This window comes from Engraulis encrasicolus, chromosome 12, assembly GCF_034702125.1.
Source record: "Engraulis encrasicolus isolate BLACKSEA-1 chromosome 12, IST_EnEncr_1.0, whole genome shotgun sequence".
Classification (NCBI taxonomy): Eukaryota; Metazoa; Chordata; class Actinopteri; order Clupeiformes; family Engraulidae; genus Engraulis; species Engraulis encrasicolus.
In genome coordinates, this window is record NC_085868.1 from 19035862 (window position 1) to 19060861 (window position 25000).

At 44.6% G+C, this 25000-nt stretch overlaps 1 protein-coding gene across 1 annotated transcript in view; it reads left to right on the top strand.

Moving 5' to 3' along the window:
• Positions 1-25000, top strand: part of LOC134459383 (low-density lipoprotein receptor-related protein 1B-like) — a 628069-nt gene that overhangs the window by 589064 nt on the left and 14005 nt on the right. Inside the window, exons 86-89 of the mRNA XM_063211727.1 lie at positions 7358-7532; positions 10252-10356; positions 19579-19692; positions 21992-22068. Of these exons, the coding sequence (XP_063067797.1) occupies positions 7358-7532; positions 10252-10356; positions 19579-19692; positions 21992-22068 (471 nt within the window). The remainder of the gene's footprint in view (positions 1-7357; positions 7533-10251; positions 10357-19578; positions 19693-21991; positions 22069-25000) is intronic.

Below are 25000 nucleotides of genomic sequence, written 5' to 3' on the forward strand. Positions count from 1 at the left end.
CTTTCTTTCTTTCTTTCTTTCTTTCTTTCTTTCTTTCTTTCTTTCTTTCTTTCTTTCTTTCTTTCTTTCTTTCTTTCTTTCTTTCTTTCTTTCTTTCTCTCTTTCTCTCTTTCTTTCTCTGCTGTTTCATGAACCCCCCTTGTCTTTCTATTTGTGTTTTCACCAGGGGATCCCCAGGGGACTGCATCACCATCACCAACCCCAAACCAACACCTACAGTACCACTCCACAAAAAAACACCAGTACCACTTCCTTCCACCTCTCCCATATGGCCACTTTCCTCATTCTGTTTGTCCTTTTGTCTCCTCCCCAGCCACCAGCCACTGCCATCCAGGGCTGTGCTGGGACAAAAAGTCACACCGGGCATTTTCCGCCAAGACCGGTCCGCCAAGCATTGAGGGACACAATGAAGCCCATGACAACATTTGTAGTCCTCTATTATAAGCTACTTTGAACACAACAGCCAGAATGAATATTTAAACGTGACTAAGAGAGGTCAGCTGTGGCAGCATGAGGACTGATACCACTACATTAAGGGGAGGAACAGGCCAAAAACATCAACAGTCCACCAGGCCAATGCCCTGTGTGCCTTAGGGCCAATCCAGCCATGCTGCCATCGTCCTGTTGGCGATTTACTGGCATTCACACCACAGAGACTGCCGTTAGTCTCTCTTCTGACGTTCTGACTTTTCTGTCTTTCTATTTTTCTGCTTTTTGACTCAACCACCAAGTCTTTCTTAGTCCTAATTAGCACATTTTCTTAGGCATGATAATTAACACATGTCCATGTGTAGTTAAGGACGTTATCACCATTCACCACCATCTTAATGACTCTCACGCCAATTCACCTTTCGCAAAAGCCGCTCCCCCTAGTTATTGTTGCTACGTCCGTCAAAACCTCAGAATCAGGCACACGTTTTGGCTGCGTTTCATAGACAATGTGTGTAGGCTACACTTATTGTAGCCTATACACACGCTGATTACTAGAAGCTATATTCAACTTTGAAGGACAACAACTTGATGATGGCGATGTAATGTCTGTAACCAGGACATTTTGATAGCGCTTGGTGTAAACTGGGACATTGCAGGGGACAGAGATCCACCAAGACCTTTGACGGGGCTTTGGGCACACTGCACTGCACTGCACTTGGGCAGTCACACTGGGCGTCTCTCTTCTGTTCACTTTAATGGTTTTAGTTGACAGTTCATGTCTTCATAACAAGGTTGGAACAAGCGCAGCCCCATTTCAGTGTTACGTTTTGTTTTGTTTTTTGCTGTCGCTCGCGACGCATACACACAGACACATACCGGGAAGGAGAGAGGGTGGGGGCTGCTTCGTGGGCTGGGCATTTGGCGCATATGACTTATTAAACAACGAAAGTAGTAGTTTCCCAATACAATTTGAATCATACTGCCGTGAATCCAATACTATAATGTCATACAATATTGTCCTTAAGTCTGAGCGATGCATTGATTATTTGTTTAGGGTAGGTTTTGCCAGCTACATGCAAGGAGGAAGGGGGGTATATTAGCAAACAAGACGATTGCCCAGTTAGCCTGCTACTTTTACATATGATCACCTAGGACTAATATCTCTCCACATGGCTTAATCCATTACTGTTATCATTCTGCTTGAGGTTTAGGCTTCGGAAAAGTGAAAAAACAAGGTCCCTATCAACTTTAGATGGTGTCGGATGTGACGATGCCATAGGCAAACGTTTTATGTCTCCCTGAAATTGCAAGTTTTTGACGGACCTCCGTAAAATTCTATACTCCTTAGTTACTGTTGCTGAGCTCGGATTGGTTGGCGGCCGTTTGTGGGAGAGGTTTTGCGAAAGGTCAATTCAGATCTTGACACACCTTTACCCAAGGCCAATTAGCCTTTTTCAAAATTATGTCAAACAAGTTCCATTACGAAGTGTAGCGTGGACAATGACTGCAGGTTTCCAAGGAAAGCAGTGGGGTGTCATTTTATGTCTGTGCCACAAATCAAAGGTGTCTGACGCCTCGTGAAAAGGGTCCATTCACACCTTGACCACTCAATTGTGATTATTTAACTTTTTAATATTATTATTATTTATTTATTTATTTTTGATTATGACACAGAGACGAAGCAGACACAAGTCCAGTTGTCTACAACTAAATGGTCTTGCCACATGAATTATCAATTTATATTGTAGAGCAGAGGTATCAAACTCATATTGACTGAGGGCCAAAATCTAAATCTGGAACGAAGTTGCGGGTCAAGGTCAATAGATTTTTTTTTTTAATTGACTGAATTCTCACAGTTAAATTTCACACTTACTCTCATCATATATGGTTGGTCAAATGTGCCTACACATACTCTTTTGCATATGACTGTGGCCTGGGCCCACTCATATTCCTGTGACACCAAATGTCATGTTCAGGATCTTGTCATACTGTACATTAATGATGTGTGTGGGCCAACTGTAATACACTTTTGAAATGCTCTCGCTGGCCAGATGTGGCATCGGAGTTTGACATCCCTGACATAGAGTATGTTTCTCCCAGGGGTGGAAAGTAACTAATTACATTTACTAAAGTATTGTACTTGAGTTGCTTTTATGAGTACTTTGTACTTTTTAAGAATTTAAAAAATGTATACTTTTACTTGTACTTGAGTACATTATGATCCAAGAACTTTACTCAAACACACTGGAACCTGGCCCGAGTACTGAGTAAAAAAATAGACTAAGAGACATGCAATCTGCCATAAATTAAAGATTATGCAGGATACCACACAGCATTTCCACTATTTTACTATCTTGGATCAATGTGTTGGATGATGGCTGTTCCCAAGCAAGAGATAGAGGCTGGAGGACGATATTCAAGAAAAAGAAACGAGAGGAAAGCCAATTAAAAGTAACTAAGTACTTTTACTCAAATTACATTTTAAGTGGAGTACTTTTTACTTTTACTTAAGTAGATTTTTAAATAGGTACTTTTACTTTTACTTGAGTAGATTTTTAAGGTAGGATTAAGGAAAAGCAAAGATACTTTTACTTGAGTACAAATTTTCTGTACTCTTTCCACCTCTGGTTTCTCCTAAAAGCTATTTTGAATACTTACATTTTTAACATCAATAGTGTACTGTGCTCTGTAGAGATTGCTTTGAAATTCATCCACTAGTTTCACTAACTAAACACTCTGTTTGGGTGTGTGCATTTGAGTGGGCCAATCCTGGTGCTGTATAGGTTTCTAAATATATCTAGAAGCATGCAAACAGTAGTTAAAGCAAACCCCATTGAAAAATGCACAATTCAGTGTGTGTGTGTGTGTCTGTGTGTGTGTGTGTGTCTGTATGTGTGTGTGTGTGTGCGCGCGCGTGTGCGTGCGTGCACTTTCTCATTTGAACCCTGGACAATTGGTGTCATACGGCAGCCTCCAGAGCTGGTGTGGGAATGTGTATGTGCATTTTTGAAAGCGTTTTGAGTCGACTTCAAAGTTGTGATGCTGCGCTATATATAAATACACTACATGTTGTATTGTATTGCACTGTATTGTAATTCTTTCAGAGGCTTGAATTTTCAAGAAAGTGTAAGCAGGCAGGCAGTCACAGAAACACAGGGTGTCGAGCATGCTGGCTTGTTTTGTATTTTTTTTCCTAAATATTTGAGTATGTAGTGTGTGTGTGTGTGTGTGTGTGTGTGTGTGTGTGTGTGTGTGTGTGTGTGTGTGTGTGTGTGTGTGTGTGTGTGTGTGTGTGTGTGTGTGTGTGTGTGTGTGTGTGTGTGTGTGTGTGTGATTCCCTTGTGTCGTCCTCCCACAACAGGCACGAGTTGTTGGCCGGTGGGGTCCTGCAGGCAATAGCAATCATACTCATTAAGGACTCTTCCAACACACACATACACACACACACACACACACACACACACACACACACACACACACACACACACACACACACACACACACACACACACACACTTAATTAGTGTCTCCAACAGTCAAAAACGGGTCGGCAGCAAACAGGAAAAGCATCGTAATCAGTGTAGTGTAATCACTGACGTGTATAGTATAACACGTCAGTGTAGTGTAATGTAAATAAGCAACAGGCTACCCGTGTGGTGTAGTGCATCAGTGGTGATGATTATTGGAGAGCCTTGGACTTTGGAGTTATTATGCAGGTTCTCCTTTTCAGACAATAGTTAGTACATGTCCATCATCTACTCCAGGTGTTCCCAAGCATTTTCTTCAGCGACACCCGTTTGGACTGAATATTGTCGCGTGTGTGTGACGAGCAGTCATGGGTAAGCGGTTAGGGCGTCCAAAGGTTAGCCCAAAGGTTACCAGTTCGACTCCCGACCCACCAGGTTGGTGGGGGGAGTAATTAAGCAGTGCTCCCCCCATCATTCTCCATGACTGAGACACCCTGAGCATGGTACTGTCCTTCTGCACTGCTCCCTTGGGGTGTCATTAAGAGATGGCCCCTTGCACGGGTGAGGCGTAAATGCAATTTCATTTTGTGCAATATGCAGTTTGCTGCGGTGTGCTGTGTCACAATGACAGTGGGAGTTGGAGTTTCCCAGTTGGGTTTTCAATGTAAGGAAAGATTATAAGAGCATATATTTAAGGGTTTATGCACACAGTACCTTATCTTATAATCCCTGATCTACAGTGATTATGTGTTGGCCTAATTATGTGATTGACCAAAAGTGACACATTGCGGAATTGTGACAAGATGCATTATTTAGAAAAAAAAATTGTCGTGCTGAGCACAGTTGGTCGACATGTTATCCCTAACACATTCAATACCAGCCGTTTTTTGGAATTCAGCCGTAGACTCCCAGCCAATTTCATCATTTTATGTCATTTTTAGAACACCCACCGAATAATTTGTCTTCAACACACATGTCAGGGCTCGTTCGAAAGCCCAAAGACTCAGCTGTCTGTATATTTTTACGGTTTGTTTCTAGCTTGTTCCATTCCGAAGTTATTTCACTTTAAGCGAGCACTGGTTTAGGTAAAAATAGCGATTTTGAACATTCGAACTGAGATAAAGCCTTTTTTGTCACGGGTGCGCTCTGACTCTCCGAATTTAAATTGCGGGTCTAAATGCATTTTCACGTCCAAAGAACAACATCAGTGGCTTCCAAGTAAATTATTTTGGTACAGAAGCCTGTAGCCTATGGGCCGCATGCCATCTTAATCCGGCCCTGCATATCATGGCTCCTTCTCAATGCCCAGTGTTGAAACGCCCTGTGATTGATTGGATACTCTTTGGTGAACTCTGGAGTATCCAATCACTGGGCGTTGCATGTCCTAGCAAGGCTAGAACACTTGACATTGAGATGGGGCCCATGTGTGTTCCATGAGACGTCCATGGTCTTCCTAGCTGAACCTTGCAAGGAGCTATCGTGATGCAGTCAATATCATTAGCTCATGCTGCAATGATAAGTGTAACGCAGGCCAACTACCAGAATGTGGCTTGGAACATTAGTAAACCTCCCTCCTGAAGCGATACAGGGCAGTAGCATTGGGCTATCGGACTGGCCCTTAGCTGAACGCGCTCGTCCCGATGTACAGTAGCTGACGAGGTGGCATGTTCCGTGTGGGAACACCTCCACCACTTAAGGGTTGTAATTTCAATTTGCCACCTTCATTTTGTGTTGTTATCAAAGTTCTCCTCAATCAATTTTATTTCTTTCCGACACACACGTATCTGTCGCCTTTTACCAAATGCTAACTCCCGGCTGAGCAACAAGGTGAATTCGCTACATGTAAGTATCTCTCTGAACGTGACAAATGAGTGTTCAGGTGTCGTTGTATCCTTGTGTCCTTGGAAACAGTTGGAATGAGTATTAGCATGGGCACACACACACATACACACACACACATACAGGCATGTACGTGCACATGCGCACATACGCACACACACACACACACACACACATGCACGCATATACGTACACATGCGCACGCACACACACACAATCACACACAGACACACACAAATACACACACAAATACACACACACACACACACACACACACACACACACACACACACACACACACACACACACACACACACACACACACACACACACACACACACACACACACACTCAGTGGGGGGAGATGACAGTTGACCTCAGCGACGAGTGACAGACAGTGTCAGAGAGGAGCACGCTCCAACATGCTCTCACGCTGCCAATCAGCTCGCCCTTGCTGTCATGTCAACTGCATGACGTACAGTACACACTCTCATAATATGGACCTCCTGTAGGAGAACTGATGGGGAAAATATGGGATTTATTTTGTTTCTTATTTTGTTAATGTAATACGTTTGTCATATCAATATGACTTATATCACTAAGGTTCTAATAATGTAAGAAACCATGTAAGGCACTGATGCTGTAAATATGTTTGTGAATATGTAAATATGTAAATATGTTCATTACCTTGTCATGTTTGTTATATTTATATTCATGTGCATGTTTAATTATCGGAGGTATTAGAAAACAAAGAGCCCATGTCACTGAAATTGTCAAATATTCAAAGATTCTAGCCCACTATGCACCAAATGCAGGGAACGTCATGTCTTTCATTGTGGGTTATCAATTGTAGCTGCAGTATGCCATTGGTACTAGCAGTACTGTGATTCAACAAAGTATGTTGTTTGATAATGGGCAAAATTATGAGTTGTACTTTCTTCAGCATACCATCCCCACATGACGCCATGACCAAACTTTAAATGCACTTTGTCTCACCTGTTTCAAGTTACGTTTTTGAGTTTTTAGTGCTTCGCAACCATGTGTGCAAATATGGTTTTGTCTTTGTATGCGTCACCGTACACTTACCGATTATGAGACTGTTCTCGCTGTGAGGGTAATGAAAAAAGCAGAAGCAAAGTCTGACTACGTTTGGTCACGGACTCTGGGCACAGATTCACCTTGGCTGTGTGTGTGTGTGTGTGTGTGTGTGTGTGTGTGTGTGTGTGTGTGTGTGTGTGTGTGTGTGTGTGTGTGTGTGTGTGTGTGTGTGTGTGTGTGTGTGTGTGTGTGTGTGTGTGTGTGTGTGTGTGTGTGTGTGTGTTTCTGTCTCTCTGTCTATGTCTCTCTCTGTGTCTCTCTTTCTATTTCTTTCTTTCTCTCTCTCTCTCTCTCTCTCTCTCTCGCTCGCTCGCTCTCTCTCTATCTCTCTCTATCTCTCTCTCTCTCCCTCCCTCTCTCTCTCTCTTTGTCTGTGTCTCTCTATCTGTATCTCTTCTCTCTTTCTCTGCCTCTCTCTCTCTCTCTCTCTCTCTCTGTTTGTGTGCATTGTATGTGTGTCTGTCTGTGTGTCTTTGTGTCTGTCTGTCTGTGTGTCTTTGTGTGTGTGTTTTCCTGGACAGACATCTGCCACCACTACTGTGTCCACTCCAAGGCGTGTACGCTGTCCAGCACGGGCCACGTGGAGTGTGTGTGCCCCACCCAGTACGAGGGCCTTCGCTGTGAGCTCGACCGATGCCAACGATGCCAGGGGGCACCCTGCATAGTCGACCACGACTCGGGGGATGTGTCATGCAAGTGAGTTCACACATAATACATAACACATACATGTACACACATAAATTTGCACTCACACACACACACACAAAGATGCACACATTCATACAAGCACTATTACATTACATATGCCCTCTGGGATTGGTTGAAATGATACATGTTATGGTGCATTCCATACCCAGTCCAAGTAGGATATTGGACCTCTCCCACCTCCTATTAGGAAAAGTGCTCTGGATTGCAAATCAAAGTGGGGCCTCCTTCTGGTGAACTGGGGGAACCTCGCTGTACTCCCACCTCAACAGAATTGAAGTCAGACGATGATGGCGGCACCCATGGAGCCTGTAAGTATACCATTATTATTCAGCACTATCCTATTTGCACATGCGCACCATGCAAGGCTGCACGATCCGGATTCGTGGAGCAATGGCGCCCTTCGTTTCGCTTCGTTTCAAGTCTATGATTAATTCCATCTTTGTTTTGAATTGTAGCCTATTTGTCAAGACGCTGACAAAACGCACTTCATGTCTGATCAATAGGCCTCGGCTATCTTGGACAGACGGGCACGTCAGTGTCTCGTTAATCATTAGGCTAATTTAAAAAATGACTAGGTATTTTCCTAGGCCTAGCCTAGCCACCACCACCATTAATATTACGAGTATTTCCCACATATATAACCTTGCGTGGTGTATAACCAACGAAAAATGCCATGTAGCCTCGGCTACCTGAATAAAACAAATCTTACAGACGGGCTTTTAGCCAACACATTGCTCCACAAATCCGGATCGTGCAGCCTTACATGGTGCTCATGTGCAGATAGGATAGTGCTGAATAATAATGGTGTACTTACAGAGCTGTTATGTAAATGACAATAAATACATGAAGCTTTATCTCTCTCGTGTGCGGTGGTTCTAGACACTTTTAACTCGACATCTTCATGTTATAGCATGATATTGTGTCAAAATAAATGTACATACGCCAGAAATAATAGCTATTGTGGGTTTTTTTGGCTCGTATCAAAGCATCTTGCTAAATTCAGTCAAACGGCGACAGTTGCTTTGGTTGTAGAACTTCCTCTTCAACTGCCTGGAACAGGAGCTGAAATAAGCAGGTAGGAGAAGTGCAATATCCCAGTTGTTTGGATTGGGTCTGGAATGCACCATTAGTATGTGTTCACAAACCTCCCTTACGACAATTTATACAGAACACAGACTCACACTATCAACTAAACAAAGACTTTAGCTCTGGCCCCCGCAAGAGAGGTAACAGGTTCAAGACTTGGGTCTACCATGATTACTGGAGTTAGAATCCTACAGCTCACACGCATTAATGCATATTGGACATTGGTGTGATGTCTCTCACAGTCGAGAGCATATCACACTGTTCACAAACACGAAAACACACACACCTTGACCAAGGTGATTTTGAATTGAGTGACGGCTCCTTCAGGAAGAATGCAACCTGTAGGAGTGAGAGAGCAGGGAAGAAATAATGGCATGCAATTTGAGTGTACACTGACGGTCGTGTGTGTGTATATGCATGCTGCTTCTGGTGTGTGACTTATTGATAACGATGGTGAAGTGCTATGAAATATTGAACTGCCTGTGGCGTGTTCAGCTGCATGTGTCTCATAAGCACACGTGTGTGTGTGTGTGTGTGCGGTCCCCTGTTCCTGCGTGCATGACATATCTGTAAACCCGTTCATTAAATCATGAGCACTGATGCATGTGGTGTGCTGTGCAGTATCTATAGGACTGGCACTTAAGCATGTATCATGTATTACATCCACACACACACACACACACACACACACATGCTGCAATGGATTATGAGTCATCAACCCCACACTCATTACTGTCCTCAGGCACCACTAACACAGAAACATACAGTATTTGAAAATGGACTCCTACAGTGCACACCTCGACACAATGAGACACCCGTCACGTCAATACTGAAAGACACCTATAGGTCTGAGAAAATTGAGGCCCCTGAAAAGGCCTAATCCCACACAAGTAACCACCACCCACCCACCCACCCACTTACTGTTTGTGTACTTGCTGCAAAATAAATCCAATCAACAAATCAAGCTGCTAAGCAGCATACATACACAATAACCCCTTTACCGAAATACCGCTACCTCAGCTCACCCCTGCTCCGTGCCCCCAGCCCCATGCTGCACAATCACCTGGTAACTACACAGCTGCTGTACTGTAGCTAGTTTAATCCCTTACACCCATTCCAATCCAGGCAATCACCTGGTTGAAATAGACTGATGAGACTAGGTCATTTGGAATGATTGGCACCGGATTGAAACCAGGGCTCAAAATCAACTTTTTTTTCATCACCAGCCAAACAGGTTAGCAGATGTTAATCTTACTAGCCAAACACGCACTTCAGTAATGGGCCCAAGTGGCCGTTAAGCTTTCTTTTTTACCAGCCAAACTGCATTTTCACCAACATTTGGCAGGTTGCGGGTGTTAATTTCGAGACCTCGTTGTCACTAATGGCTGTCTATCACTGACAAACACCATGGGGTAACCAGTGAATGTCCTTCACCAATACTCCATTGTCACCTGAGCTCACCCAGGCCGACCCCCCCTGTTTCCCCAATTCCCCAATCCAATCAAGCACAAAACACTTCCCATTTCCCTAATTGGGTAATACATACACATCGAACACACATCAGCTCACCCAGGCCCCTCCCATTCTGGTTTTGCCCCTCCCCCTGCCCCGCCTCCCTCAGCTGCACCAATGGCAGGATCGCCTCCAGCTGCCAGCTGTGCGACGGCTACTGCTACAACGGCGGCACCTGCCACCTCGACCCCGAGACCAGCCTGCCCTTCTGCCAGTAAGTAGCGCCGTCTGTCTGTCTCGGTCTCCACGGCAACGGTTGTTTTTTGTTTGTTTGTTTGATTGGTTGGCTTTTTTATTTGGCAGAAGTCAGTTACGTCTTCCAGAGGTGTCAATCCCCTGTGGAGTAAGTGACACCGTTGCCACAAGTGTGATCCATCCAGCTCTGAATCAGCTGATATCATTATTATTATTCTAGATAGGTATGTGGAGCAGTTAAGCAGTGAAGCCACCATTTTTGGAAGGAAACTCTGGCAGGTTTTTTTATTTATTTCTGAATTGGGTTCTTTTTATTTGGCTATTACTTTTGTATGTCTCCCCTCAATGCAACTCTCTCTCTCTTGTCTTAGCTAAAATCCATGCCACATGTTCCTTCCAACACAATCTGTAGCTGAACCAAACATCTTCAATTAGTAAGATAACCCAAACTCTGCCCACCCAATGCAAAGGAGTGTGCTCAAGATTGGTCTCCTAAGGGGGCGTTGTACCCTCCTTCTTCTTCTCTTTTTGTGGCATTTGATGACGGCTTGAATGAGATGGGCGCTACTGCCATCTACAGTGCCAAGGGAACTCAATTAATTCTCAACCATAAGACTCCAAAGGTCTCTTAACCGAAGGTCTCCTAAAGGAGTGTTCACCTGACATCACATGGATCCAGGAAAGGCACGGGCTTGAAGTATCTTACTCTAATAGAAGATGTTTGGCTGAACTAACTGATGCTCATTGTGTCCAGCTGATGCAGTGCTGGTTGTATCAAAGCTGTGGCAGGATTCACGTCGTCTGGACTTGGGGTTGATATCAAAGCTTAAACAGGAGGTGAATTATTGAAGTCGGTCTCTGTGCTGCTGCAGGTCTTTGTTGTTGTCTTCGCTGTTGTTTTTTGTTTCATTTGGCCTTTGGCATTTCCATTGGCCATTAGCAGAGGGTGTGTGTGTGTGTGTGTGTGTGTGTGTGTGTGTGTGTGTGTGTGTGTGTGTGTGTGTGTGTGTGTGTGTGTGTGTGTGTGTGTGTGTGTGTGTGTGTGTGTGTGTGTGTGTGTGTGTGTGTGTGTGTGTGTGTGTGTGTGTGTGTGTGTGTGTGTGTGTGTGAAGAGATTTTCACGGTGTGTTTGTTTTTGTTTGAGTGTTCTGAGAAGTTTACCTGCTGCTACAGATGGATAAAGGCACAAACAGATCTCTCACATACAACAAGGCAGGCACCCACAAAGAACAATCGAGAGGGAGGGTGGGAGAGAGAGAGAGAGAGAGAGAGAGAGAGAGAGAGAGAGAGAGAGAGAGAGAGAGAGAGAGAGAGAGAGAGAGAGAGATGGTCAAAATATGCTTGGTTTTGTTTGGAGTGATCTGAGAAGTCTGCTTTTCTACACACGAATGAAGGCACAAACAGATCTCACACAGCAGTCACAAAGAACCATCAAAACACACTCCAGAGACAGGGGGGTGGGATTTGAAATACATGTGTGTATACATCCATTGAGAGAAAGAGAGAGAGAGAGAGAGAGAGAGAGAGAGAGAGAGAGAGAGAGAGAGAGAGCGAGAGAGAGAGAGAGAGGGAGAGAGAGAGAGAGAGATAGAGCGAGAGAGAGAGAGAGAGAGAGAGAGAGAGAGAGAGAGAGAGAGAGAGAGAGAGAGGGAGAGAGAGGGAGAGGGAGAGAGAGGGAGAGGTATTTCAAATACACGTGTACAGTAGATATTAATTTAAACCTGTGCTATAAAAAGAGACATTACAGAAGGAGAGGAGAAAAGGTACAGAAGGGATATGTAATTTCAAAGTTATAGAAGATAAGATAGATATAGTGATTAATAATTTAAACAAGGGAAAAAAGAAATCTATAGGTCCTGGAACAAAGAAAGGGGAGGGGGGTGCGATGAAAAGATACTGCATGACCAATGACAGAAAGGTGGAAAAAGTTGAGGGGAGATTTGAGGAGAACACACAGGAGCCGAGTCAAGAGAGGAGGGGAGAGGAGAGGAGAGGAGAGGAGAGGAGATTTGGAGGAGGGGAGAGGGAGAGGAGAGGAGAGGAGAGGAGATTTGGAGGAGGGGAGAGGGAGAGGAGGGGAGAAGAGGGGAGAGGAAATGGGAGGAGATGAGGGGTGGTGAGAGGAGAGAAGAGGAGAGGAGATGAGGGGTGGTGAGAGGAGAGGAGAGGAGAAGAGAGGAGAGATTTGGAGGAGGGGAGAGGGAGAGGAGGGGAGAATAGAGGACAGCAGAGTTGAGGAGAGTAGGGGAGAGGAGAGGAGAGGAGAGGAGAAGAGAGGAGATTTGGAGAAGGGGAGAGGGAGAGGAGGGGAGAGGAGAGGATATGGGAGGAGATGAGGGGTGGTGAGAGGAGAGGAGAGGAGATGAGGGGTGGTGAGAGGGGAGGGGAGGAGAAGAGAAGAGAGGAGAGGAGAGGAGATGAGATGAGATGGGAGGAGATGAGGGGTGGTGAATGGAGGGGATGAGAGGAGAGAGGAGGCAAGGAGGAGGAGAGGGGAGAGGAGAGGAGAGGAGAAATTCAAAATGGTTAAGATGGAAGTTTGGATGGTCCACCACACCTGCTCAAGCTCAGGGCATCAGTATGCAGCACCTGGATACACTGAGGGACTTGAAAGAGCATAGGAACACACACACACACACACACACACACACACACACACACACACACACACACACACACACACACACACACACACACACACACACACACACACACACACACACACACACACACTGCATAGAATATTCCTGCAGACACACAATACAATGCATTAAAAAAACACACACACACACGCACACACCCTCCCGGTACAGGCCTCAGTCTCCTGTGTCCTCCCTAGAGATGCTCCCTCTCTAATGTGCAGTCTCCCAGGACCGCTGCAGGAGCACAGAGCAACTCATACACATGCAGGGTGTTAAACACACGCACGCATGCACACACACACGCGCACGCGCACAGATTCCCCTCGTGTTGTGAGCTTAGGTTGTACATCAACCCCTGGCCTGCCATTGCCATTGTCATCATTTAGAACAGGTGTGTGTGTGAGAGAGAGAGGGAGATAGAGAGAGATAGAGAATCAGAGAGAGAGTGTGTGTGTGTGTGTGTGTGTGTGTGTGAGAGAGAGAGAGAGAGAGAGAGAGAGAGAGAGAGAGAGAGAGAGAGAGAGAGAGAGAGAGAGAGAGAGAGAGAGAGAGAGAGAGAGAGAGAGAGAGAGAGAGAGAGAGAGAGAGAGAGAGAGCAGGTGTTTGGAGTTCTTCTTCCCCTGGTGACCAGGTATTCTCAGAAGCACACTTAGAAGTCCACGAGGAGTTACACCGGGGGACTGTACACATCCTTCATACAACTGAGCTCTCATCCATTCTCCAAGTCACTTTTTGCCTCTCACCTGTTTTTTGCTTGTTTATTCCCGGTATTTAACATTCTTTGATGTTTATGTATGCCTTACTTGTACACTTTTTTTTGCTAGTTGCTTATTCCTGTGTTTTTTTTTGTTCGATGTGTTGTGTCAATTTATTCTTTCATCATTTTGCTCAACCTTTCTAATGGTAATTATTGATACGTTTAGTCATTCATTACTGTGCTTGTTTATTATTTCCTCTATCATTGCTCTCTATTCCAGTAGCAATCTCGCCACCACTGTGTGTGTGTGTGTGTGTGTGTGTGTGTGTGTGTGTGTGTGTGTGTGTGTGTGTGTGTGTGTGTGTGTGTGTGTGTGTGTGTGTGTGTGTGTGTGTGTGTGTGTGCACGTGCTCCGTGTCCGCACACCTGTCTTTGTGAGAATCACACCCGCATTTAAGAACACAACATGTTTCCCGCTAATCGAAATTCAAGCCGGCTGCTTGCTGCTTGCTGGCGCTCGAATTTGCTCGCCTTGCACAACACAAAAGGATGGGCTTTTAATTCCTTGAGCCTCCTCCCTCTAAACGCTTCTTTTCAGACATCTACATTCATCTAAATAATTGCCTCTTTACCTTCCTTGCTCGTGTTCTACGCTTATGTTCCTGACCTTGGTCAAAAGAGTGGGCAAGGCAATAAATTGTAGCGCGCTGCCTTTAAACAAAGGAGAATCCATTTACATGCAGATGGTTTTGCTGTTGCTGGTGAGGAAGGATGGTAGCTTAATTATTTTGTCCCATGTTTTTCGTATGTGTGTATGTGTGTGTGTGTGTGTGTGTGTGTGTGTGTGTGTGTGTGTGTGTGTGTGTGTGTGTGTGTGTGAGTGTGTGAGTGTGTGTGTTGGGCAATGATGAGGCAATGAGATAAGGGTACTAAGTGTAGTAAATAGTTTATCTCAACACAATCACATCAGTGTTCTTGGATTTATCTCAGCACTAGCCTGTTTTAAAGCAACTCTTTAAATATCTGGGCTTAACTTGCCTCTCTGATTCCTTGTACCTACCATCACCCTCCCTCTCCCTTTCATTCACCCTCCCTCTCCCTTTCATTCACCCTCCCTCTCCCTTTCATTCTCTCTCTCTCTCTCTCTCTCTCTCTCTCTCTCTCTCTCTCTCTCTCTCTCTCTCTCTCTCTCTCTCTCTCCTTCTCTCCCTTTTTTACTCTGTCTGACCATCTCTCTCAAAATCTTTCTCTGTCCCTGTCTATCTGTCTCTCTGTCTCTCTCTGTCTCTCTCTCTCTCTCTCTCTCTCTCTCTCTCTCTCTCTCTCTCTCTCTCTCTCTCTCTCTCTCTCATCGCGCCACACAAGCCACGTCATGGACGGCAATCTGAAACACTTATCTATAAATAAAGCTCTCAAGAACACTACCAAACAAACAAATGGCCAAATCTTGTACTGTAAGACTAACACTCACTGTAGCTTCAACATCCCACTCACCACAACAGATCAAAGGAGGACAGAGGGAAATATCCATCTTCCGTCCTGTTTCTGTAGTCTCTGCTCTCCTGCATTCAATGTTTTTTTTTCTTTGTGCATTTGAAAGACACTTTCCAGCAGGACTGGACTGGCCATCTGGCATAGCAGGCATTTCCTGGTGTGCCCCGCAGACCTCGTGGCACCTATTTTCAGAAACATGTAACACTATTTTTTTTTACATTTCAGAAAATAGGGGCCCATGAGGGTGCAGGGCCCACCGTTGAGTCAGTTCTGCGTCGTTAATTATGAGGGGCCCCTTTATGCCAAACGTTTCTGGGCCCTATTTCTCCCCCAGTCTAGCCCTAATTTCCAGCATTTGAAATGCACTTTCCACTCATTCCAGCATGTTACCACTTCCACTCCATTGACTGGCATTATGCCACATGTCCTCTTTCTCCCCCACTCTTTCCACGCATTTCGTCTTTCTTTCTTCCTTATCCCTTCATTTCTTTCCTTTCTTTCCTTTCTTTCTTTCTTTCCTTGTGTGTGTGCGTGCGTGCGTGTGTGTAAAGTTCAGCAGCTTATGGCGCAGTGTGGGGTCGTCAGCGCTTGGTGTTGGTTCTGTCAGTGAGTGTGGGGTCGTCAGCGCTTGGTATTGGTTCTGTCAGTGAGTGTGGGGTCGTCAGCGCTTGGTATTGGTTCTGTCAGTGAGTGTGGGGTCGTCAGCGCTTGGTATTGGTTCTGTCAGTGAGTGTGGGGTCGTCAGTGCTTGGTGTTGGTTCTGTCAGTGTGGGGTCGTCAGCACTTGGTGTTGGGTCGACAGCGCTTGGTGTTGGTTTTGGTTCTGTCAGCCCAGGGTCCATTTCACCTTCTCACCGTCTTGAGAGAAAAAATAGTGCAACTGCTGGACTGTGAGATCGTTGTGGTGGAAGCGTGGCAGTACTGTCCGTCCTTCTCTCTGTTCTATCCTGCCTCTTTTCTTTTTACCTCCGCCAAGGAGGTTATGTTTTCGATTGCGTTGGTTTGTCTGTCTGTCTGTCTGTTTGTATGTCTGTCTGTTTGTCTGTCTGTCAGCAGGATAACTTAAAAACCTGTCATCAGATTTGGCTCAAAGTTGGTGGAGTTCTTGGAAATTACGAAAGGCACAAATGATTGCATTTTGGTGGTGATCCGGATCACAAACCGGAACCAGGACCTTTTTAACCCTTTAAGCGCCACACTTTATTTTTCAAAAAAGCTGAATTTTGGCATGATAAATTCAAATGACTGTGGCTTGACACTGGTAACAGATAGAGCTTGACTGTCAATTAGACAAATATTGGGGATGACCCCAAGATTATTTTGGGAATAAATATGCATACCTAATTTGCATATTATGACGTCATATGGTGGCGGACATTTTGAATTTTTAATATTTTTTGGAAAATATTGATAATTTTCAATAGATTATTGAATTTATTTAGCAATATTTGACAATCCATTACTATCACGTAGTGCACATACACTATGGTCAAGGAAATAAGTAGTTTTAGGCAGAATATATATAGTATATATTGTAATATTGCAATAGGCCTAATATAATGCAATATTTTTCAAAAAAGCTGAATGTTGGCATGATAAATTCAAATGACTGTGGCTTGACACTGGTAACAGATAGAGCTTGACTGTCAATTAGACAAATATTGGGGATGACCCCAAGATTATTTTGGGAATAAATATGCATACCTAATTTGCATATTATGACGTCATATGGTGGCGGACATTTTGAATTTTTAATATTTTTTGGAAAATATTGATAATTTTCAATAGATTATTGAATTTATTTAGCAATATTTGACAATCCATTACTATCACGTAGTGCACATACACTATGGTCAAGGAAATAAGTAGTTTTAGGCAGAATATATATAGTATATATTGTAATATTGCAATAGGCCTAATATAATGCAATATTTTTCAAAAAAGCTGAATGTTGGCATGATAAATTCAAATGACTGTGGCTTGACACTGGTAACAGATAGAGCTTGACTGTCAATTAGACAAATATTGGGGATGACCCCAAGATTATTTTGGGAGTAAATATGCATACCTAATTTGCATATTATGACGTCATATGGTGGCGGCCTTTTTGAATTTTTAATAATTTTTGGAAAATATTGATCATTTTCAATAGATTTTTGAATTTATTTAGCAATATTTGACATTCCATTACTATCACGTAGTGCACATACACTATGGTCAAGGAAATAAGTAGTTTTAGGCAGAATATATATAGTATATATTGTAATATTGCAATAGGCCTAATATAATGCAATAATATTGAAATATATAATGCAACAATTACTACTTTTGCCTGGAGGGCCGAACATGTTTGTATCTGTAACCTGTACCTTTTTAGCTTGTGAAACTTTCACAAAAAGGGTCAGCACACACATATTCAATTCATATTTATGCCTATTTTTACATCTGTATAGCCTACTATGGCCTTTGGAGCAGGCGCTGTATAGGCCTAGGCAGTAAAATGGTTGCTCATGGCACAGTCTAGCTCAGTGACTTCTACAGTTTGTCACTTACATTTCACAAAACTAATGGGCAAACTGTCAACATAATGGGTATGAAATCACAAGTATTATATCCATAGTATTGTGTCCAACGTAATTAGGCTACGTTATAGCCTGACACCTGAAGCCGATCAGGAACACAATCCCCGCCCCCTCGCTTGGAGCGCCCTTCCACCCTCTCCCCCGTTTGAGAGAAATATATCGCCACCTCTTTCGTCTTTATTTGCTGTTTTACTGATTTATAACTCTTACAAAGACAGTCAAAACGCTGTGACCAGTCTGATTGTCAACAACGAGTCTAAAACATTCATGTTTTAGAGTTGCCTATGCGTCTTATCTTCACCGTGTGTTCTATTACCAAAACCTCTCCATGCGGAGATATGGCACGTTCGCCGCTGCCATCCACCCAGTAGAAGTCAGAAAGAGGGACAGAATGAGTGCGTGTGTGCTGCTTGGTGAACAGTGTTTGTCTGATCCCAGGATTATTGTGTTTGCGTCCGGATAGGTGGCTACCCACCGGGGGCTGAATGGAGGGAGCCCAAGCTAACATTACCAGACCCACTTCTCTCACCCCTCCACCAATACCTGTATGGACACCACGATTGCATTCTCCACTACCACCGACTCACTTGAGATCGGATAAAGTCACCGAATGAGTTTCAATGTGTGTGTGTGCTTAGAGCAGTGTTTCTCAACAGGGGTGCCGGGGCACCCTGGGGTGCCGCCGGCCCCCCTCAGGGGTGCCGCGGAAACTTGGCTGATAAATAAATTATGTAATATGATGCATATTTGCCTAAATTGATAAGTTAATGCTAGTCAGTGGAATCTGTCATCTGCCATTTATACACAATAAAGTAAATATAGGTCGCCCCAGTCAGCTGCAACTTTGAATGTAGGTTGTGTGACGTCTCCAAATGTGTTACTTTTCTAAGCTTTTGTGATATCGGATGCGATGACATGTTACAGCTTGTTGGTTTGGGGTGCCTTGAAATTTTTCATGAATTGAAAGGGTGCCTCGCCTTAAAAAAGGTTAAAAAAGAAACACTGGCTTAGAGAACATCCTTGCTTCGCATGTCGGCATCACTGCCTTCGGAAGTTTCGCCACGGTAAACAAAGAGTGCTCGTCCGATCATTATCCCCCTCGTGAGATAAAAACTGTCCTTCGGAGTCAGAATAGGCAAATAACATGCTCAGAACTTCATCACGATTCAACTTCTCACTAGCCATGATGAAATAGCTCGCTGATAGTTCACTGATAACAACACAAACCCAACTCGCACGCCTCGAGTCAAAGACGCAAAGTGGCTACTTCCGCATTTTCTAGTCGCGTCACAGGTCGCGTCTTTTACTGCTTCACCAAAGACTCTGTGAACTACAAAATGACGCAATCGTAGTCTTGTTTGAAAGGGTAGCATGTCTGCCAACTACTGGTAGGGAGGATGGACACTATTAAGACCGCAGGTTTGATCTACATGCGCTTCTGTTCATGATGACGTACCGTCGCAATTCTGCGACTTTGGCGCTTAAAGGGTTAAAGATTCTTCATCATTGCTGATCTACAAATCTAGATGCCCCTAGTGACCGCAAATTGAATTGCGGGACAGGGCAAAACATTCTTGTTTCTAACTACACAAAAAGGAGGCTGAAAGACAGGGTGTTCAGTCAAATGTTCTATGAAGCAGCTTCCTTGGCGGAGGTCTGCGCTCTCTGAGTGCTTCTAGTCTTTCTTTTCATTTTGTTTTTCCTCTGTTGTTCCTTCCTTTCTTCCTTTCTTTCTTTCTTTCTTTCTTTCTTTCTTTCTTTCTTTATTTCTTTATTTCTTTCATTTTCTGTCTGGTGTGGTGTTTTCGATGGCTCCCTCGCTGCAGCTGCACGGGTGCGTTCAAAAACCAGCGGTGCGACGAGCGGGCCAACCCATGCGATTACTACTGTCAGAACGAGGGAGTGTGCACCTTAACTGCCTTTAACAAACCCAGCTGCAAGTAGGTTTCTCTCAGTCTTGGTTGCCGTATCTTTCATCCTTTTTCACTGTTGTTTTGTTTATGCCGCTTATTCATCTCTCCCTTTGTGTGTGTCTTTCTTCATTGCTTGAACTATTTTCCACCCCTTCTCTCTCTCTCTCTCTCTCTCTCTCTCTCTCTCTCTCTCCCTAACTATCTTTCTTCTTTCTCACTCTCCTCCCTCCCTCTCTCTCTCTCTATCTCTCTCTCTCTCTGTCTATCTAGCTCTCTCTGTATATAGCTCTCTCGCGCGCGTGCGCTCTCTCTCTCTCGCGCGCGCTCTCTCACTTTCTCTGTATCTCTGTCTCCTCCTGTTGGTCACTCTATGTGTTCTCTATTGTTCCTTATCTGTCTCTCTGTCTCTGTCTTTCTTTTGGTCATTTATTGTCACTCTCTAATTGATAATGTGTCATCTCCCTCGTCCAACTCTCTCTCTCACTCTCTCTCTCTCTCTCTCTCTCTCTCTCTCTCTCTCTCTCTCTCTCTCTCTCCTCTCTCTCTCTCTCCAACATTTTATACGGCACTATCTTCCTATCTCCCCCCTTCATCTTCTGTCTCTGTGTCCCCTTTTGTTCTGTCTCATCCTGTAAACCCGTAAAGAAGGCTTTTCACATACAGTACTCTCCCGAAGTACACTGAACACATCAGCGTGGGCATGGGACTCACTCTATGTACTCCCACTTGTGCTTTCCCACTTCTGCCACCACTTCACACCACCTATTCCTTCCCCACTCCAACTGGGAAATGCATTCCTCGCTCTGGCAGTATCTTCTTTACTTACGTGGTGTGATTCTAGTATGTAGCATATTGTTGTGTTTGTGTGTGTTTCTATGTCCATGGCTATGTTTTTATTTAGAATTATTTGCATTTGCGTCACTGTGTGTCATTGGAATGTATTCGTTTTATTATGTATTTTGCATGCACCGTGTTTGATGATATGGGATGTGCAAGTGTGTGCAAGTGAGTGTGTGTGTGCGTGTGTGTGTGCGTGTGTGAATGTGCGTGCGTGCGCGCGCGTGTGTGCGTGCGCGTGTGTGTGTGCGTGTGTATGTCTCCACGTTATCATCTTTGAATGGCAAAATAGCTCTCTTACAGTAAACACAATTACAATTGAAAACTGAGAGCTCCATCATTATCTCCAAGCACCACAGCAAAACCCTGCTCCCTGTCTTTCTGTTACCATGGTTACCAACAAACAACAACATGAAATAGACCTAGTAGCATCTGCCATATGAAATGATACTCTAGTATTAGCTGCTATTCTCTTTTGTCCGTGTTCCGACAACTACTATATTGTAAAAAAAAAAAAAAAAAAGTGTGGGCATGAGTGTTTATGTGTGCAGTGCACAATGTAGGGAATAGATCGAAATCATTTTTTTCTTTTGTTTTCCTTTTCTTCTCATTCATCCATTGCAAGGTTAGACAGACGTTTTGGCTACTAGAGCCTCCATCAGTGTAATACTGTACTTCCTGCCTGTTTACATGGGTGCACACAGGTGCATGTGTGCGTGTGTTTGTGTTTGCTTGTGTGCGTGCGTGTGTGTGTGTGTGCGTGCGTGTGTCTGTGTGTGTGTGTGTGTGTGTGTGTGTGTGTGTGTGTGTGTGTGTTTGCGTGTGCACGGGCGTGTGTGTGTGTGCGTGCGCGTGTGTGTGCGTGCCAGTGTGCCTTTGTGCGTGCATGTATGCACTGTATATGTGTGTGTGTGTGTGTGCCGAAGCTTTCTCTGTGTTTTGTACTGTATTTCCACAGGAGTGTCAGCTAGTCCGCCAGCCAGCCGGCCGGCCAGTCCACCGCCCATCATGGCTACCAAGCTGTGCAGCTCTACATGCTATGTATTGCAGCATCAGAGCAACACGCTGCCCAATGCATCTCACGCATATGGACCCTTCACATGCCTTTGCTTATCCCAGAATGCATTGTGACAAAGGCATGTGGCGATGTGAGAGATGGCCACCGTACTGGATGTTGCATGACCATGTCTGAAGCCTGCTGTATGTGATGCTGGAGCCTAATGCTGTACTGTACTGTATGTGTTGTCAACACTGTAACACTGTATATTTACACACTGTGTGTGTGTGTGTGTGTGTGTGTGTGTGTGTGTGTGTGTGTGTGTGTGTGTGTGTGTGTGTGTGTGTGTGTGTGTCTGTGTGTCTGTGTCTGTGTGTGTGTGTCTGTGTGTGTGTCTGTGTGTGTGTGGGCGGGTGCCTGTGGGCGGGTGTGTGTGTGTGCGTGTGCGTGTGTGTGCGCGCGTGTGCGTGTGTGTGTCTGTTTTGTTCACAGGTGTTCAGCAAACTGGTCAGGTACACAGTGTGAGAAGCCTGCGCCCAAGAGCAGCCGCTCTGACAACATCAGTGGGAGTGAGTATGAGAATACAGTACTGTATAAAATACACATGAAGCAACACTCACACACACACACACACACACACACACACACACACACACACATACACACACACACACACACACAAGCACACAGGCGCAAGGGTGCGCGCGCACACACACACACACACACAAACACTGTGTTTCAAACACAAACACACACACACACAAGCACAGGCGCAAGCACTTACACAAACACACACACACAACCACACACACACACACACGCACACAAGTGCAGGCGCAAGCACACACACACACACACACACACACACACACACATACACACACACATACAAATCCAATCCACAAACATGGATGGAAGCAGAAAAAATACACACGCCCTTCGTAATTCAAGTGCAGAAAGATTCAGCATACTGTCAGGGTTCCCACACGTCCTGGAAAACCTGGAAAACCTGGAAATTTAGAGATATGTTTTCAAGTCCTTGAATGTCCTGGAAATTCACCAAATGTCCTGGGAAAAAATATTTTTTCCTGGATTTTTTTTTCCTTCAACTTTTTCCCGCTACAAGTCGCTAGTTGGCTTGCTGAAAAGTCGCTAGATGATATGATGGCGTTATATATCTCTCGAAAACATGCCTAGGGTCATAATAGGCCTACAAATAGGCAGTGCTAGCACTTACTTACAAAAAATTGTAGTGCTATCTTTTTTTGGAGATCAGAGCATATCTGCAGCCCTGCTTAATCGTAGGAAATGCTTCTGACAGCAGCTCAGCGTGACTGAGGTGCTGTTTCCACGTAGCTGGATATTTTTATATGTGGATATTTTTTTCTCCTGCTTGTATTGGTTTTGGCCTTCCGTTTCCACGTAGCAGATATTTAAAATCCAGGTATAAAAAGCAGGAGAAAAAAATATCCTGTTTAGGGGGCTGAAACGCATTTGTTACAATGGAGGATTTTTTTTATCCACATGTTGCATTTACACCTAGCAGGAGAAAAAAATACCCTGCTAAAAAATATCCTGGTACGTGGAAACAGCACCTGAAAAGACATGTTTTACCAAAAAGTTGCTAAATGTGGATTTTAGTCGCCAAAAGGTTAAAAGGTTAAAATGAACCATTCCATCTGTTGTTTAATTTATTACTTGTCCCCTGTCGGTGTGTCGCTGTGTATGCCCAAATTGTGGGTTCGACGGAGAAAACATCCGTCCTGAATTACCAAAAAATGGTCCTGGAAATGTCCTGGAAATGTCCTGGAAAATGATTTTTAAATAAGTGTGGGAACCCTGTACTGTACATACACAGTAAATTCTGCAGTGTTCATTTAACACTTAGAGGGTTGATTTGACATCATTCGGACTTAAATGAACTCTCTAAGTGTTGAATTAACACCGCAACATTTACTGTGTACCATTTGATATCAGTGCACACATCCATACACATCCATACACATGCACACTATCCATAAATGGTACTGTGTAGTGAAGATGCAGATTTGTGTCCTTGAGAGAGCCACCCAGCCCTCTTGGAGCGGAAATGTGCTTCTGACTCAGGACTTGTAGACAGGTAGACACACAAGCAGACAGGAGGGCATGCAGAGAGACACCCACTCAGACAGACAACTATGATGAGAGGTAGACACACTCTAGCCTGATTATCATCGACTTTCAAATCTCTTCGAGACTTGGTCTGACCAATCGCAGAACAATTAACATTTTCCAAGCGGCATGGTTGACCCGCCTCCCTTGGTTTGATAATGATTGTTTGCTTCCCCGACAAAGTTGGAGGCGTTCCCAATGTTTCAGGAGATCAGAAACAATATTTACATTGCTCTTGGCCTGACTGCAAGCAGCGCAGAAGGTAATCCGTCACTAGCAGGCTGTGGCCTGGATAGCAGATTAGTGTCCTTGATAGAGCCACTCAGCCCTCTTGGAGCGGAAATGTTCTTCTCACTCCACACTTGCAGACAGGTAGACACAAAAGCAAACAGGAGGGCATTCAGAGAGATACCCTCTCAGACAGACAACTATGATGACAGGCTGAGTCACAAGCATACATTCAGACACAGTCAGCTTTTGTCACTGGAAAGCATGGTTAAGCTCCTATTAATAATCACAGACAAACAGGAGATGGGATTCTTTGTCAGTTGAAGGCCATGGCTTACAGGCACACAAACAGGCATACAGGCAGGCAGGCATAAAGAGAAGCATGGATGGAGTCAGACAGACAAGAAACATATCTTTCAAGCACACAGTATGGCTTTTAAGTTGGGAGAGGCAGGAAGACAGACAGACAGGTTGGCAGTCAGACACACAGAGAGAGAGAGAGGCAGGCAGACAGGCAGGTAGACAGACATGCAGACATACAGGCAGGAAGACAGACAGACGGGCAGGCAGGAAGACAGACAGACAGGCAAGCAGGCAAAGAGACAGACAGGAAGACAGACAGACAGGCAGGCACAGAGCCAGAAGACGGGAGCACAGGCAGACAGGCAAGAAAGCAGCTCCTCCTATTGGATAAGGCCATTGCTTGAAGGCATACAAACAGGCAGCAGGCATGCAGGTTGACAGACAGGCAGGCACACAGGAAAACAGGCAGGAAGCAGAATGCTCATCTCTCAAGCTAAAGCTATCCCTCACAGGCACAACATTCGAGAGACAGAGAGGCATGCAGGCAGGCAGACAGGCAGGCAGACAGACAGACAGACAGACAGACAGACAGGCAGGCAGACAGACAGACAGACAGACAGACAGACAGACAGACAGACAGGTCAGAGACCTTTTCCCTGGCACCCAGCAGACATTTGAACTGATGTGATTTCGTCTCCCGGCTGCCGAGCGCGCTAACATTTGGCCATGGATTTGGGCACGAACTGTGCAGGAGAGCATTTTACATCCATCCATCTACCTACCTACCTACCTCTCTTTTAGTACCCTTCTCTCTCTCTC